We start from the raw sequence: 18021 nt of genomic DNA, 5'->3' as shown, positions 1-18021 counted from the left end.
TGATTTAAAAGACATAGTGATATGAAGAAATAAAAGAATGTAGAATTGAGGAAACTTGAAAAAATTTAGGAAAAAAATAAAAGTAAAATGTTTGAAAAGAAGACGCGGAAACTAGGTGGCGTCACTTGTGGAGCGTTACTGAAACCCGCAAGCATGAGTCGAGTTGCCAACTCAGCAAACGAAAACTATTATCAGCGTTGATTCTACGCACCGCCCCCGGATTTTTCCAAATTTCTTCTTTACGTAATTGGAATTTGGAATTCAATCTTATTTTTGATTTTAGTCTCTATCAATACCCCTCATCCGCTCATCTTTATTCTCATTTTGTGGTTTACCTTCTCAATCCACATAACAAATACACACTTCATTTCTTCATTTTTCATCTGGGGTTTGGTTCGTTTTCAAGATCACTCATGTCGTTCAGATTCAGAGGAGGGGTATGCACAAATTCTCTTGCTTTAGTTCCTGTTTTTGTTAATCAATAATGGAATCAACTTCGGAAGCTAGGGTTTTCTTTTCTGTCTTTGAATTCTTGGAATTATAGGTTTCTTTTTTCGCTGTTCCCGTGCTTGAGATCTGGTGACGATCGATTACAGTTAATCAGTAGCAATTACAGCTTTATTCTGTTCTATATTACTACCCAGTTTTGCTACTTTCTGTAAGATTGATGAACTTGGTTATGTTCGTAAAGGGGATCCTGTGTAAAGTTGTTTAAAGTGTTTATTTGGAACTATTGATTTCTATTTTAGTTATGATTTCTAGAACTATTGATCCTTCGAATCTTACACAAAAAAATATTTGATTCATAGGCAAATGCTTCATCTGGAATGGGTGTTGCTGATCACTGTAAAGGCACCTTCTTGGAACTGCAAAGAAAGAAGGCTCACCGTTATGTGATCTTCAAGATTGATGACAAGAAAAACGAAGTTGTTGTTGAGAAAACTGGAAGTCCTGCTGAAAGCTATGACGATTTTACATTAGCATTGCCTGAGAATGATTGCAGATACGCCATTTATGACTACGACTTTGTCACCTCTGAGAACTGTCAAAAGAGCAAGATTTTCTTCATCGCTTGGTTCGCTTTCTCTCTCTCTCTCTCTCTCTCTCTTTTGATCTATTCATTTCTAACATACTTGATTATCTTTTTGTGTACTTAAATGGATGTTATGGTGTTTGATTTGACCTTTTTCAGGTCACCTGCATCCTCTAGGATTCGAGCCAAGATGTTGTATGCAACATCAAAAGACAGGTTGAGACACGAGTTGGATGGTGTTCATTATGAGATTCAAGCAACCGACCCTACAGAAATGGAGCTTGATGTGCTCAAGGAACGCGTATACTGATTGGTTAGCTTTCTTCAACTTGTGTTTCAAATAAATGGCACCTGCCCTACAACAACACAAAATCACCCAATCTTGTACTCGTCCTCCCATTATTTCTACTTTTATGCAAATTGTCATGTATCTAGTTACATATGTAGTTGATCATCTTCTTCATACTATTATAATTGTTATATGCAAATATAAACCAATCTATGACATCCCTGTATGGGTGAACTCTCAATGGACAAAAGGTGTCTATTCATATTGTTCTTCAAAGACGATATTCTTTAAAGAAAACACGAGACTTTATGGAGAGCACAAGTACAATTTAAACATAAAACAAATAGACATAATCATTAAGGCATGATACATGAAACAACTTTAGGTTGCTGCCACCTTGGATACATCTTCTGGCTTTACCGCATCATAATCATCCTCATTTTCACCCGACATCTCCTCAAGTGATTTCCCTTTAGCTTCGGGGACCAAAAGTGTAAAAAGAACACCCAAAAAGTTAACAACACCCAACACAATAAGCGCGTTTTTAACACCAATACCCGGAGAATACCCGACATCGGGTTTCTTTTTATCTTGAGCCAAATATAAAAACCCGAAAGCACCAACAATCGCCCCGAGCTTTCCCGATGCGGCCGATATCCCATGGCAAGTTGACCGCAACCGGGCCGGGAAAATCTCGGCAGGCACGATAAACGTGGTGGCATTCGGGCCAAAATTGGCGAAAAAGAAAGTCAAAGAGTACATCACCACAAACCCGATTCGGTTTTCGTGTTCTTTCCAATGATTGTAAGGGATTGCTAATGCGAACATAAAGATTGTCATCATTGTAAACCCCATGAGTTGGATTTTGAACCGACCCATTCGGTCAATGAAGGCAACTGTAAACCAATACCCGGGAACCGTACTACAAAGCGCGATTATCGTTTGGGCTCTCGCGATTCTAAAAACCTCTTCAATCGCGCTCATGGTCTTCGCGGGCGGAATCCATCCAATCGCGCTAAAAACGTCTTTTTGAAATAGATTTTGACTGTAAAACGCGATATCGAGTAAGAACCACGTGGTGGTGGTCCCAAGGAGGTGTAGCCCGTGGCGGCGGAGAAATTGTTTTGTAAACAAACCGAACGAATTCGAATCTTTTTCGCTTATTTCCTCAACTTTTTTTTGTTCGGCTTCGATATCGACTTGCATAACACGTGCCATGTCCGCCGCCGCCTTTCCAGCGTTCTTGGCGACTAAAGCAGTGTACCGGGCTGTTTCCGGCATCTTCATTCGCCAGTAATACGTCATTCCGGCCGGAATCGCACCGAACATCAAGATGATTCGCCATATGTAATCGGCTTGGTGAGGAGTGGAACGGATTGCGTCGGTCACATATGGTGGAACGTTGTACTTAGCTTTAAACGACGACGATACGATAATTGCGAAAATGCCACCGACTAAAATCCCGAAACCTTGCATAGCAAAAACCGCAGCGATAAAAGCTCCTCGGGTTTTTTTATTCGCGTATTCCGACATTATAGTGGCGGAAAGCGGGTAGTCACCTCCGATTCCAAACCCTAGCCAGAATCTAAAGAAACAAAGGGTGATCATGACTGCTTTCGGGTCATTGCTAAACGAAAGGCCGGAAGCTATGGAGCAAATCACCATGATCAAAAGTGTCATTCCGTACACTTTTTTTCTTCCCATTTTGTCCCCGAGCCAGCCAAAGAAGAGTTGACCGGTTAGGGTTCCACAAAACGCGACACTGTTGACTGCTGCCGCCACTTGGGGCGGAAGTGTGCCGGGATTTGGGTGGCCCTCAATATGGTAGTAAATCCGGCCTAGTAATTTTGTGACAAGTGAGATGCAAAAGAGATCATATGCATCTGTGAAGAAACCCATTCCGGCGATTATAATTGCTGTGAAATGGTACCATTGTGTTTTTGCAAGATCAAGTGCGTGAAGCACTTGAAGTTGATCACCAGCCATTGCTAACTTTACATGAAATGATTAATCAGGAAAAAAAAAACTGTTGTGTATTAATAATATACACAAATGTGTTCTTGATGGACGTTAGAAACAAGAAATACAGAATATACCTTTGACAGCGATACAATTTTGGAACTAAAATACAATTTTGGTGATGGGAAATCATCAAATTGTTTGACGATTTTGAGATTATTGTATATTTTAAGACAGCAAATTTCTTGTCTGATTTCTTAGCTATTTGGACTTTTTTGTGTGTCAAAATTAATGAGTTGAGATGTTTGCCGAAGGCATATTTCAATAACAGATTAGCCATAGATATATATGATTTTGATGTTAACAAAGTCGAACAAAATTATGAAACATATTTTCTGATTATTAAAGCACACACTGTATTCTGGCTCTTGTTTTAGATTTTATTCTGAATTCGATTTTTCATATTTATTGACAATGTTAAAGTGTTTGGTGAACTTTTTTGTATTTGTAGATAGTAAAAATGCTAGCTCAAGTCGAGTTCTTTTTGGACTGAATCATCAGCCTTTGTTTCGTGTTGGTTGAAAGTGTTTTTTTTCCTTGTGTAATTTGCTATTTAAATATTGTATACCATGGGTTGTACCACAATGCGATGCTGCAGAAATTTTATGTATGGACAGAAATGAGTAATAATTTATAACAATCAATTAGACAAGGTTCTAAAGACAAGGTTCTAAATAACGCAAGACGTGAAATTGCAGCAATGTTAATTCCTAAGGTTTTACAAACCATGATAAAGCCATATGTTTTAAAACCATGATGACGTGTGTGTGCGTGCATGTATGCGTTTGAAACAAACATTACCACCACCATCACTGCTCTAACACATTGTTGTATATACTCATCGAGACTCTGTCTCTGAAAGGAGTGTTGATATATATCACACAACGGTACAAGACCCTATCTTCCTTATCTCTATGATGACTTTCTTGAAGAGTAAACTAAAGTATATTGTATAAACTACAAAAAACTAAACAACTTGAATGTACACCAAAAAAAGAATGTATATAATTATAGATTTATATTAAATGTCAAGTTTATAAAAGTTTTATATCAATGCTAACAACCCATTGGTTTCGCGCATTGTCCTACTCCATAATTATTATATATAAATAGAACTCAATGGTTTTATGTCCGATATTAACTTAACCGATCTAACAAGAACACAATGGTTTCAAGCACAATAGCATCATGCGTCTTTTCTAGCAGATTTAAAAAAGTTTTTATATATATATATATATATATATATATATATATATATATATATATATATATATATATATATATATACCTAATATTACACGCCATGGTGCGCCTCGACTTTATTTGTCTCGACACATGCCACGCCTAACAACATCGTCATGAGGTTTTTCGGGACGTTGGAGTGCACGGCTTAGCACACCTTTTAGAACACTAGAAATAGGGATGGGAAAAATAGAATATATGAGCCAAAAAAAAACTCCTGATCTACTTTGGTGAGCAAAAATTGTTATGGGGCTCCCAATTAAGGAAATCGGAAAAATTCATTTGTCAACAATCTGCTAAGATTTCTAGATCGAGGTCAACAAATCAAGCGAATGTTATATATATATATATATATATATATATATATATATATATATATATATATATATATATATATATATATATATATATATATATATATATATATATATATATATATATATGTGAAAATGCAAGAACCAATACCAATATTACACATCATTCATTATGTTTAGATAATTATAATTCATTTAAATTATGTGAAAAGGGTATATAAGTAAATGATTAAAAACAGTTTTCAATCGGTTTTATTAATTTTATAACCATCGGTTTTATTAATTTCATAACCATATACATATAAACTTCTTCATTAACATCTCCATTCATACAACTTATGAACATCGACTTCATCTCTATGAAATTAACTGCATCACTTTGTCGTGTATAATCTTTCCTTCGGTTAAAGAAGATTATCATTTATTTAACAAATATTGCTTTGCAATTAAAAAATATGTCTACGCAAGAATTTGAAAACTCATCTTCTGATTTTAACCATGGAGCAACTGAATCTTTGAAATATTCATCAATTGTCAATTCTCAATCAACAATAAACGAAGGTGATAACGGCAACTTTTCATTCCTTATATTCTAGTTATCATTGATATAAAAAATATTGTATTACAAGTAAAAAAGATGTCTACGCAAGCATTTGACAATTTAAATTCTTATTTCATCCATGAAGCAACCGGATCTTTCAATTATTCATCAATTGGAACTTCACAATCAAGAATAAATGTTGGTGATAAAGGCAAGTTTTCATTCCATATTATATATAAACTGCAACAAATAGACATTTGAAAATTTGACAGGAAAAAGAAACGCAGATCAAGAATAAAAAAAAAAAAAAAAAATCAAAATTTGATTTTTAACATCTAGTTTTAACACTACCACATCCCTCGTCTGAAACCACCATTGCAACCCTGTAAGACCACCACCTAACCATTGGTAGCAGAAAATAAACCAATCCCAACATGCTACTCAAAACCTTCTCAGCATCTCAGAACCAATTATGATTTCAGCAAAATAAACAAAGTCAAGAAGCCACAATATACAAATGGCATTTAATGGATTTACTTGTATAAAAAAGGGAATTTTGAATTGAAGATGTTTTCCACTTCATAAAGTTATTGTAGCATCTGTAGAAAATGCAAGAATGGAATGGAATTCAAAAGGAATCAAGCTAACCAAACATCCATGTAGTCCTTATTTCCAGACAATACAACTCCAATATTCAATAGTCTGCAATCATGTGATCTTGTCAACTTGCAAGCCAAAAAAAAAAATTGTCGCCTTACTACAATATCTACTCTATTATGATAGTTCCTTTTGTTTAGAAACTAAAACTTTTGAAGGGTACAAACAAATTTGCAGGAAAATATTGAAGTGGTTAAAATACAAAAAGCAGCAAGCATATATATATATATATATATATATATATATATATATATATATATATATATATATATATATATATATATATATATATATATATATATATATATATATATATATATATATGTGCTCTATCAAGCTCCTCGGTCACAGAATGGCTTCAGGCACCAACCAAAGACTCCTTTCTTTTCCTACTAAAAATATTAACTGAATTCTTAGAGATTACCTGCATGTATCTAGTATCTTGAACCTCATCTTCTACATTTTTTTCTTTTAACTTGGATAAATAATGATAACCATGATTACTTTCAAATACAAATATACAATATTGGTCAAAGTAAGAAGCAAATAGATAGACTAAAAGTCCCATACTTTACTGGTAATATTACCAAGCTTACATGAACCAGAAGTGTTCCATCTTTCTAAACATGCAGATGCAGTGCATCAACAAGACAATGGTCCTGCACCAGAAAAGTGGAAACTTTGAACACATGAGATTCTTGTTTTTGAAGGATTTTAGTACAGTGAGAGACATATGTTGATATTGGTGCTTCAACAGTTGAACCTGTATTGTAAATAACACATAAATTACAAAAACTAATCCATCTCAATTACAAATATCATATGAATCATGAAAAAGTTCTATACATTTACGACACAATCTTTTGTAAGCAGTTCACATAAAATCTTAATTACCACATTAGTATTTCAATTTTTAAATATACTATATAATAACTAACAGACCAAAGAGTAATTCAGATTATGAAGAAAAACACCCTAAGAATCATGTTCAGAACTTTATTTCTGGTCATCCAATTGAAATTTCATAAATAATAACCCCCAACAGATAAATATGAAAATTGATGAAAATCCAATTTTTCCAAATTATGCCATAAAAACCTTATAGATGGAAACCAATTAATATTGATCTACTGGGCATTTTGTAGAACACGAGGTGTGCAGGAAGGGAAAATCGAAATTAAACAGTATCACCTCTTGTTGAATGCAATTTCTATAAGGAAAATGATACTAATTTGAACTTCACCACAATTATAACTTCCAAACATTATTATTTTAATTAAAACAATGATTACCCTGAACAAATTGGGAAAAATCGGTTGATTAACCGAAGAAAAGAGTCTTTAGAAGTAAGTCTTTTTAATCAGTAATTGAGAGAAGATCTAGAAAGAATGAATCAGAACTGTGGAGAGCACCTGTGGTGGTTTGGACGGTTGTGGTAAGCAGCAGTGGCTTTGAACAACGGTGTCGATCGGTGAAGGTGTAGACAACAGAGAAATAGAAAGAGAACGAGATACAGAGAAAGAAGAAATATAGCGCTTATGAGGGTATTAGGCTGAGAAACTGGACCATGTATGTAGTGAATATGTGGTTGTCCGATTCTCAATGGTTGTGGCTTTATTGCCCGTGGATGGTGGCAGGATGAAATGATCAATGGATGTAATGATGGCATAGTTTGTGGTAGAAAAACGTGTGCTGGTGGTGAAAAAGTGGTGCGGTGGTACTTCAGAGATGGTACCAAGGCGATGAAATGGTAGTTAGTGACGGTGGAGGTCGACATAGAAGACAAAAGGTGATTCGTAGTTGCACATGTTAGGATTAAAGTGAAAAACAAGCATGTGGAACTGCATCAAATTAAAATTACCCAACTAACCCTCCGTATAAACTCCTAATCGTTTATTTATTTAAAAAATAAATAATCTTTTAATTACAAATGGCCACATATATATATATATATATATATATATATATATATATATATATATATATATATATATATATATATATATATATATATATGATGAGGTTCAATAAAGAATCATAATTAACCAATGAACCATAAAACCAATTTTTTTTTTCAACTGTTAGAACTTATTTTTTATCAAAAAATGAACAAAAAAAACTAAAAATATAGAAATTAATAACTTTTTATCCTTTTTCCAATGATATCAAATTCAATTTTTTTTAAACGTCAAATTCACAATGTAAATCTTTGAAAATTCGCAATATGAAACCGGATTCACACTGTGAATCCGAAAAATATTTTTCACATTCACAATGGTAATATATAAATTTATATATTTTTTAATTTTTTTTCGATAAATAATAAGCTATAAAATTGAAAAAAAGATTTGGTTCCTTGAAAAACTAATAATTATGGTTCTCTATTGAACTTTTATATATATATATATATATATATATATATATATATATATATATATATATATATATATATATATATATATATATATATATATATATATATATATAGGGCTAGGTTATTTTGTTTTCTACATTTATTGTGTGCTACAATGCACCAACAGGAATTTAGTAAATTAAATAATTATTTAATTAAATAAATATAAATATTAAATGATTTTCATAATTACATGTATAGTAATGATCTTCATAATTATAATTCTCTTTTTATGGAAACTAGTTAAATTCATCATTAATGTCAGCAATAACATTCTTTCAGAATGAAATTGCATCTAGGTTTTATATATGAATTCGTATTTTGTTTAAGGACTCACTTATTTAAAATACAATAAAGTTGCATGGAATATGAAGAACGAGAGTGTATTCTACTCATTCTGTTGGAATACACTCTCATTTTTCTAAATATAAATTCATTCCGAAAGAATATTATTGTTGACATTAATGACGAATTTAATTAGTTTCCATAAAATTGAGTTATAAGTATAGATAGCATTTAATATACATATAATTAATACAAAATTCCTAGTAGTGCATTCTAGCACACAATAGATGTGAATATATATATATATATATATATATATATATATATATATATATATATATATATATATATATATATATATATATATATATGGGAAAAGGGAATATACATTACAGCCCCACCTAAGCTTACGTACTAAACCTCTTGAAAATGCATTGTTTTACTATATAAAGATTACGGTTAATGGATTCACGATTAATACTTCAAGATGTAAATTCAAGATCGACACAATAGGGTTTAGGGTTTAGAGTTTAGGGTTTAGGGTTTAGGGTTTAGGGTTTAGGTTTATGTTTAGGGTTTAGCGTTTAGAGTTTAGGGTTAAGTTTTAGGGTTTAGGGTTAGGGTTTAGGGTTTAGGGTCTAGGGTTTAGTGTTTAGATTTAGGGTTTAGGGTTTAGCTTTAGTGTTTAGGGTTTAAATTTAGGGTTTAGGTTCAGGTTTAGGGTTTAGTAATGTTCACTTGGATGAAGTAATAAACGATAATTGAGGAAAAAAAACGGAGATGATAAAACGATAATAAAAGAAAGAAATGTTATGGAGAATGATATATTACCAAGTGAAACCAAACCGGGTATATTTAGCATGTTAAAATGACATATTTTAGAGGTTTATACCTAAGCTAAGATGGGGTTGTAATGCATATTCCTTATCCCCTATATATATATATATATATATATATATATATATATATATATTAGTTTATAACCCGTAGGAACCACGGTTACAAAAATAATGAAATTTTTATAGGAAAAAATCCTGTTAAATTAAATAAATTAATAATTAATATATTTATTAATTTTTATTTATGTAAAATTATAAACTTTGATTCATGTAAATATGTGAAATTATTTTTTCAATATATATCACACAATTTATATTTGTGAATTAATGAAAAAAGTAATGATATTGTATAATAAAATGATAAATTGCTAATAAAATAAAATAACCACACTAAATGAAGTAAATTAAATTTGGTATAAGGAAAATCAAAAATTAAGTTGTTCAAATAAAAATATATGAAAAAATATAACAAATTACAAATAAAAATTAAGTTTCCAGGATTTTGCACTTTAATATATCCTTCAGAGTTCTATCTAAAATAGACTGAAAACAAAAATAAAGACAATTAAGCATGAAAATATAATTGTTTTATTTAAAATTAGAATGTAAGGTAAATTTGCACTTAAATGAAACACACTTTACTATCTTTAGCATTATAAGCAATGTATTAAATCATATAACCACAATATCAACATACTTCATTTAGTTGCTACCTCAAAGAATAAAAAGAATTTAAACAACTTAAAGCAATAAAGTGTATTCTATTACCAAAAGTTAATAAATTATATACAATTACCAAAATTTCTCAAAAGTGAAAAAAGTGCCCAAAATATATGTTAATTTATGTGATATACAAATATAGATTTTATAGAATATGTGGGTTAATCTGAAGTTAACGCTCAACATTATATGCTTCTTTGTTGTCAAGGTTTAAAATGCTTTGAAAACTGGTTTAAGATGTAAAATCTATTTAAAATGCTGTCAAAAACTGGTTTAAAATTCTGAACCTAAAAAAATGCTTAAAGTGTTGTCAAAATTGGTTTAAAATGTTGTCGAAAGATGATTACAAAGCTGTCAAAAACTTCTTTAGAATACCGTCAAAAACTAAAATTTTAATATTGTAAAAACATAATTAAAATGCTATCAAGAAAATATAAATGTTCTAAATCATCTACTAAAGCATAAATAATAATAATAATAATAATAATAATAATAATAATAATAATAATAATAATAATGATGATGATGATGATGATAATAATAAAAGTAGCAGATCTCCTAAACGAAGTTTTATGCATCAGTGTTCTTGCTTTCATACTTGAAAGTGTTCTTGCTTTCATACTTGAACTAATGATCCAAAAGAACCATTTTTGCCAACCATACATTTATATCCCCTGTTTCACGTTAATTAAAAGAAAAAATCAAAAGTTTAATATCATAAACCACATAATAAAGAATTTTTTTTTCAAAGAGAGTATAAATTATAAAACATAATACCTCAAGCAGCAATATCTCGTGTCATCTGCATCCCAATCATAACTTAACAGAAAATACAAATTTTTATGTGGATATTAAAGTTTAGAATACAAACACTCCTCTAAGATGTTAATGGTCTAGTCGCCTAACATATGACTTGATCATATAAAACTAATCAAAAGAATTAAAAACCAAAGAATCAAGAATACAAGTCCACACCTAAAGGATACCTGGAAATAACCCTACATCATCCAAAACTTATATTGAAGAATCAAGAGTCAAGAATTAAAAACACAAGATTGCACAATGCTTGAATACACTTTAAACAGAACACTGAAATTAGATCGAGCATTTGGTGGGCATAATGTAGAAGCATGAATTACAAGACAGATTCTTCTCAAACATAAAAAAATGATTATATACAAAAAAAAAAAGGATTGACATACATGGTGTAGTTGTTGGTGTCGTCAGACTGTGAATTCAGAATTTCAACTTTATAACTTCATAATTGGCTTCCTGGTATGCAGAACAATACATGTGCATACTCAAATATGATATTACACTATAAAAATTAGAATCACACCTAATGCGCTTTCAAGTATCACAACTTATGTTGGTGATTTTATATCATCAAATATTATTTAAGTGTAATAGGATTAAATTTGTTGACCAAAAGTGATCTTGTTGAATATTGAACAAGTAAGGATGGTGTAGGAGTGCACACTTGTTCAAGTTTTTCAAGATTTAAAGTACATTGCTATTTAGGGGCGAAGCCCCTAAACGAACGGGAGTCCGGGGGCAGCGCCCCTGGCTGGGATCGAGCTGAACCTTTTGGACTATGTTGCTATATTAAAAATTGCATCAAAAATCCAATTTTAGAAAGTTGACCCTTTATTCCATGACATCCGTTTAATGACAGTTTGGTAGTTTTATGACAGTTTGTAACTGTCTGTTGACAGTTTTCAGACAGGATTGATATATCCGTTTTTTGGTCAATATTCTGGTACATGTTGAAGAACATTTTCATATACATTCTCAGATTTCATTCTCTGAATTTCATCCAATTGAGTGTTCGATCTGTACCATCGAAATACTTCAATTTGATAGTGAATCACGACTTTCAGAGAATCCAAGCAATCTGTTCATCCCTTTTTATAACAACTTAAACATACAAATGAGCAATAAAATTTCAAGCAAAATCAATATTCTTTAATGTGGCATTTCATCGAGCATATAGTGTGAAAGTCAGAATAATCTAGTTTACAAAGCCTATACCATGCATTTTCGTACTATTAAAACATAATATCTCAATTTAGTATATAGATGGTTCGTTAATAGATACCCGATTGATGCAGAAGCACTTTGATTGGAGGGCAGCTCTATTAGAGGATGTTGAATTGCTGATGGATTTGAGAACCATAACATACCCTAAATTGCTGCTCCCAGTAGCAAATCATCTAGTCCTATCAATCAATGGGAAAGAAGCCAGAGGGTGTAACCGCAAGCCATTAAGAATAGGAACAACTACACTTAAACCATAAATTAGTACAAAAATATATGTATGTGTGTAAAGGCATTAGAGGTTTCTATAAGGTGAGAGTGATGAGAATATACCATCAGTGTGTATATTATGTGATAATCATTATCAAGTTACCAAAATCCCAATAATTACATCCCTGATTTAACGGGATTACAATAAATTAGATTAAAAACAAAGATAATAAAGGTTTAGGTTTGGCAGGAAAAAGTTTTTGACAAGGCTAATAAACTTCCACGTGGCGAATTAGTTGATATAGTGACAAGTGGCATATAGTAGCTACTCTTTTATTAAGTAGGGTATATATATATATATATATATATATATATATATATATATATATATATATATATATATATATATATATATATATATATATATATATAGGAAATGAAACTTTTTTAACAAGGGTTTTCGGGCCAACTTTCACGCACCAACTAATCCCCCGCTACAAACATGAAGTTTTGCCTCATGCCTTAGAGTAACTGTAGACGAACATTCATGTAGACGAACCGTCATTGTGTGTGTATATATATATATATATATATATATATATATATATATATATATATATATATATAATGATAAGGAGACAATAACAACTTAATTAGGAGCATGTTCTGTCTTTTTTTATCTATGTAATTAGATATTATGTATTTGTGTTCGCTTAGTCACTAAACTTATTTAAGTTGTAGAATGTCACCTAAAATGCTATTTTTTTTATTAAGGTGGTCACCAAACATAAAACCATTTTGAAGTTTGAATAAAAACAACATCACATTTATTTATGATTTACAACTCAAACAAAGTTTATTGACTAAATTAGCACAAATTCAACAGTTTAGTGTTTAATTTTGACTCTAACTTTTTTTTTTTTTTTTTTTTTTTTTTTAACCTTTTTCATGTTTTAAGTTGTAAAATGTCACCTAAAATGCTATTTATTTTATTAAGGTGGTCACCAAACATAAAACCATTTTGAAGTTTGAATAAAAATAACACCACATTTATTGATCGTTTACAACTCAAACAAAGTTTATCGACTAAATTAGTACAAATTCAACAATTTAGTGTTTAATTTTGACTCTTAACTTTTTTTTTTTAATATCTTTTTCATGTTTTAGATTTCTTTCATACAACAAATCATGTCGATAGTCAAAGATTACATTCTTTTAACGTGTATATATAACATTGATATATTTAATTAAACAATATATTAACATTTAACAATTTAATAGTATTGTTGTACAGTTAAAACTTAATAAATATGTGAGGCGGCATGAAGATTGAAGAGTGAGTTATTTTGTGTAGGTTTTCTAGGTGACGATGAATAATGAATACTAATTTTGGAAATGTAATTGGTCAAAAAATGAGACTTCGATGACAAGTCAAAATACAAAACACTTTTACATATTTATGCATATCTAATTTTTAAGGTTTAATGAATTAGTTTTTTATATTACCAAAAAGTTGTATTTATTTTGCAAGATTTGTGAATCATGCCTAAACGAGAAGTTATATATATATATATATATATATATATATATATATATATATATATATATATATATATATATATATATATATATATATATATATATATATATATATATATATATAGAGAGAGAGAGAGAGAGAGAGAGAGAGAGAGAGGTGAGTTCAATTGAGAAAATAAAAAAGGTTGAAAATGGGGGAATCATTCTCAGCCACTCATTTAATCTAAGCATAAAAGACACGGTGGCAAACTTGTAAATATCGTAATAACCTTCAATCTCAAATACGTAACTATAGAGAATTCGATAACTGTTCGTTCATCATCAAAATTTTTCCTCCAACCTTCAATAATAATCGATATTTCTTCAACTAAACCGAAATTTCTTCGCTGTTCATGAAATTGGAATCGAAGTTCTGGACTCGCAATCACAGTCGGCATTGAGGGACTTAGAATCGGTACTCACAAGTTCCCAATCGGATTTTCGAAAATCAAAATCAAAGTGAGAAATCGATCAGAGATAGGACGTCGAAATCGGAAGTATATGATGATTTGGAATTGATAACTTGATGTTTTTAACATTTTTAAAATAGTTAACTTGTTTGCACTCCAACTGTTTGATGAAATGCATAAACTAAATTACCACGTTATATTCACATATGAATACGTTTTCTCACCTGAATCAGTATATGATTATTAAAAACACAAAACAAATATGCAAATCTGTATGTTATTCATATGTGAATAACATATAAAAATTATATATATTTGTCAAAATACTTTCAATATTCATAAGTGAATATACATTGTAATATTCATATGTGAATATACTGTGTAATATTCATAAGTGAATATATAATCTAATATTCACAAGTAAATATACTCTGTAATATTCACATGTGATATACCATGTAATACTATGTAATATTCACATATGAAATATCATTTAATACTCATAAGTGAATATAACATCTAATATTCACAAGTGAATATACTATGTTAATATTCACAAGTGAATTCATCGTCCAATATTAAAATATGAATATACTATGTTTATTATATGCTATATTCATATATGAATGATACTTAAATATTAAAAAAAAATCATACTTTTTATTCATAAGTGAATAACGAATGTACTGTAATAAAACCTGATGCATTGTTATTCATTTATGAATAACAATAGCTGAAAATATAAAAAAAATAAATTTTTTATTTTATCTTAAAACTATATCAATATGGATGTCTATTTATAGAGAATAAAAAATCATGAATTTTTGTATATTTAAAATCATTTTTTGATAAAAATAGCTTATAAAAAAAATGAAAAAAACTATGTTTTTGTATATATTAAGGTAATGATTAACATAGTTTAAGGAAATATGTTATGTTGGAAAACACATGTGAATTCGTTTCCCATTTCCGCCGTACGTTGGAGCCTTTTACGGGAAAAATAAATGATTGACTGAGAATGATTCTTCTATTCTCAATCTTTTTTTTTCTCAATTGAACATCCGCTATATATATATATATATATATATATATATATATATATATATATATATATATATATATATATATATATATATATATATATATATATATATATATATATTCTTCTATTCTACTTCCGCGGAATGAGTTCATTCCTCGGAGGTAGCTCCGCAGAATGGATCTTGAGTTAGTTTTTTTTTTTTAGTTCCCTCACTTATTTACAATTTTACCATTCCACAGAGCTACAGTGGATTCCGTGGAGTTACCTCCGTGGAATCCATGTCTATACCCAGAAATTCAATTTTTTGTGTTTATATTTAGGAATTCAACCCCAAATAATGTCTATACCTGCTATTTTCCCATTTTTCTATTGTTTTCAAATTATATATTTAAAAGGAAAAATATTTTGAATCTTATATATGTATCATTATAATTATACTATTGAATTTGTGCTAATTAAGCCACTAAACTTTGTTTAAGTTGCAAGGAGTGAATGACCACTTTGAATAAACAATAACAAGTTCATGTCGAGTACCATAATTTTTTTTTTTAAGTAAATTACTTAAATCGTCTCTATGGTTTGGTCAAAATTACACAATTGGTCCCTAATTTTTTTTTTGCATTAGGATCGTCATTTTGGTTTGATTTTGTTGCGTTTTTCGTCCCTATGATTTGGTAAAAATTGCATGTTTGATCCCTAACTTTATATATGTAAGGGACGAAAAATGCAACAAAATCAAACCACAGGGACGAAAAACGCAACAAAATCAAACCACATGGACGATCCGAGTGCAAAAAAAAAGTTAGGAACCAAACGTGCAATTTTGACCAAACCACAGGGACGATTTCAGTAATGTACTCTTTTTTTTTTTCCATTCAAACTCAATCTTCTTTCATAGTTCATTACTACTTATATGATATTTATGATTAGACTAAGATAATTAAGGAAGTAGGGTTTAAAATTGATTTTATGAAATTAATCATTGTTTAAGGGTAGAATTGCCAACAATATGTGACTATTATGTGTTCGCTTAATACTAGAAGTGAAGGAAAGTACTTGTGGGGATAAAGGTCAGTAAATACCAAGAGTACATGTACTTATCACAACTTTTGTAGGTTTATGGAGTATTTTTCCATATCTTAAAACTCTTAAATGTTATGTGATTACTACATGTATCTAGGTGTATTTAGGAAACCTATTTTGGAAGACTATTACATTAGGGGAAACATATGTTTGGATTTATACTTGTTTAACTATCTTAAATGTGCATATCACTTGCGGTGGGTTGAGTTGCATGTTTCCTGGACTTTTTTTTAGATTTAATCATGTTTTTGGTATTTCTTACCGCATCTTGGTGTGAGTTACCATAATAGCTAATTAATATGTTTAAGGGGTGGACTTTACAAAACCATTCCATGCATGCATGGTTTCATGTGTGATGGTTACATGTTTTGTAACATCCGGATTCTCAGGTATTTTTTTTTAATCATTTATTTTGAGTTAATAAGAGGGACTTGACGAGTTGACGCCTAGACTCATCGAGTAGGATTGCGATTCACTGATTGGATTAATGAATGGACTCGACGAGTCGGCTAGGTGACTCGACGAGTCTGTGCTGGCGACAGAAACCCTAAATCTTTGGGCCTCTGCCCTATTTAAAGGTCCTTATGGTCTTCATTTGCAGCTACTACACCCCTGAGAAACCCTAGAGAGCAGAGAGAAAGTTGTAGAGCAAGAGGAAGGCTATTTCATCATTCTTTGATGTGTTTTAGCAAAGGGAAGAAAGGATTTCGAGCTAGGCTGACTTGTGGGACTCAAATCTTCCATCATTTAGTTCAGAGCTGCTGTAGGAGGTAAGGATTCATGTCTATCTTCATTTGAGTAATAGATTTCATGAATCTAGGGTTTCTTCTCTTCACTTTTGGTAAGAGATCTAGTGTGTGTGATGTCCCCTTGTGACAATATTATCAGATCTGGACCTTGAGAGGTCCAGAGAGTCCCTATTCCTCAGCTTTATGCAATCCTTTATGAGTTTTGGGGCCTAGGTTATCATATAAAGGGTTATTTTGGCATATAGAGATGATAGTGTGATGCATGGGCCTAAAGTTCGAACCTTAACGTGACTTTTGAGTGTTAGAAGGTTAGATCTACTAGTTAGAGAAGCATATCTGACCTCAGAAGGTCGTTTGAGTGTTGTCATGGAAGGAACCCGCTGAGTCCATAGGGGGACTCGACGAGTAGAGCCGGGTTGCCCCGCGATTCATGACCAATGATAACCCGTCGAGTGGAAGGTTCGCTCGACGAGTCGAGTGAGGTTTAGATAGACCCAGAGGACACGCTTGGACTCGCCGAGTCACCTATGTGCACTCAACGAGTCTGGTCAAAGTTGACT

General features: G+C 31.0%; 1 protein-coding gene, 1 long non-coding RNA gene and 1 pseudogene across 2 annotated transcripts; 1 reads left to right on the top strand and 2 right to left on the bottom strand.

Annotated features, from left to right (window-relative positions):
- The first annotated feature begins 266 nt into the window (after positions 1-266).
- On the top strand, positions 267-1501 carry LOC145015053 (actin-depolymerizing factor-like). The gene is made up of 3 exons (XM_078973503.1): positions 267-437; positions 810-1075; positions 1193-1501. The coding sequence occupies exons 1-3, from the start codon at positions 414-416 to the stop codon at positions 1341-1343; spliced, it is 441 nt and encodes a 146-aa protein (XP_078829629.1). The 5' UTR covers positions 267-413; the 3' UTR covers positions 1344-1501.
- Positions 1502-1626: 125 nt separating this feature from the next.
- On the bottom strand, positions 1627-3315 carry LOC145015052 (inorganic phosphate transporter 1-4 pseudogene; annotated as a pseudogene).
- A 3137-nt stretch (positions 3316-6452) lies between these two features.
- LOC145014118 (uncharacterized) lies at positions 6453-7896 on the bottom strand. The gene is made up of 2 exons (XR_013665412.1): positions 7508-7896; positions 6453-6858 (listed from the first exon to the last, which is right to left on the bottom strand). It is a non-coding gene; the product is annotated as an uncharacterized LOC145014118 (long non-coding RNA).
- Between the last annotated feature and the right edge of the window lie 10125 nt (positions 7897-18021).

Source organism: Lactuca saligna, chromosome 9 (genome assembly GCF_052625555.1).
Source record: "Lactuca saligna cultivar CGN05327 chromosome 9, ASM5262555v1, whole genome shotgun sequence".
Classification (NCBI taxonomy): Eukaryota; Viridiplantae; Streptophyta; class Magnoliopsida; order Asterales; family Asteraceae; genus Lactuca; species Lactuca saligna.
Note: the sequence above shows the minus strand (reverse complement) of the source record. Positions and strands in the feature narration are given on the sequence as shown.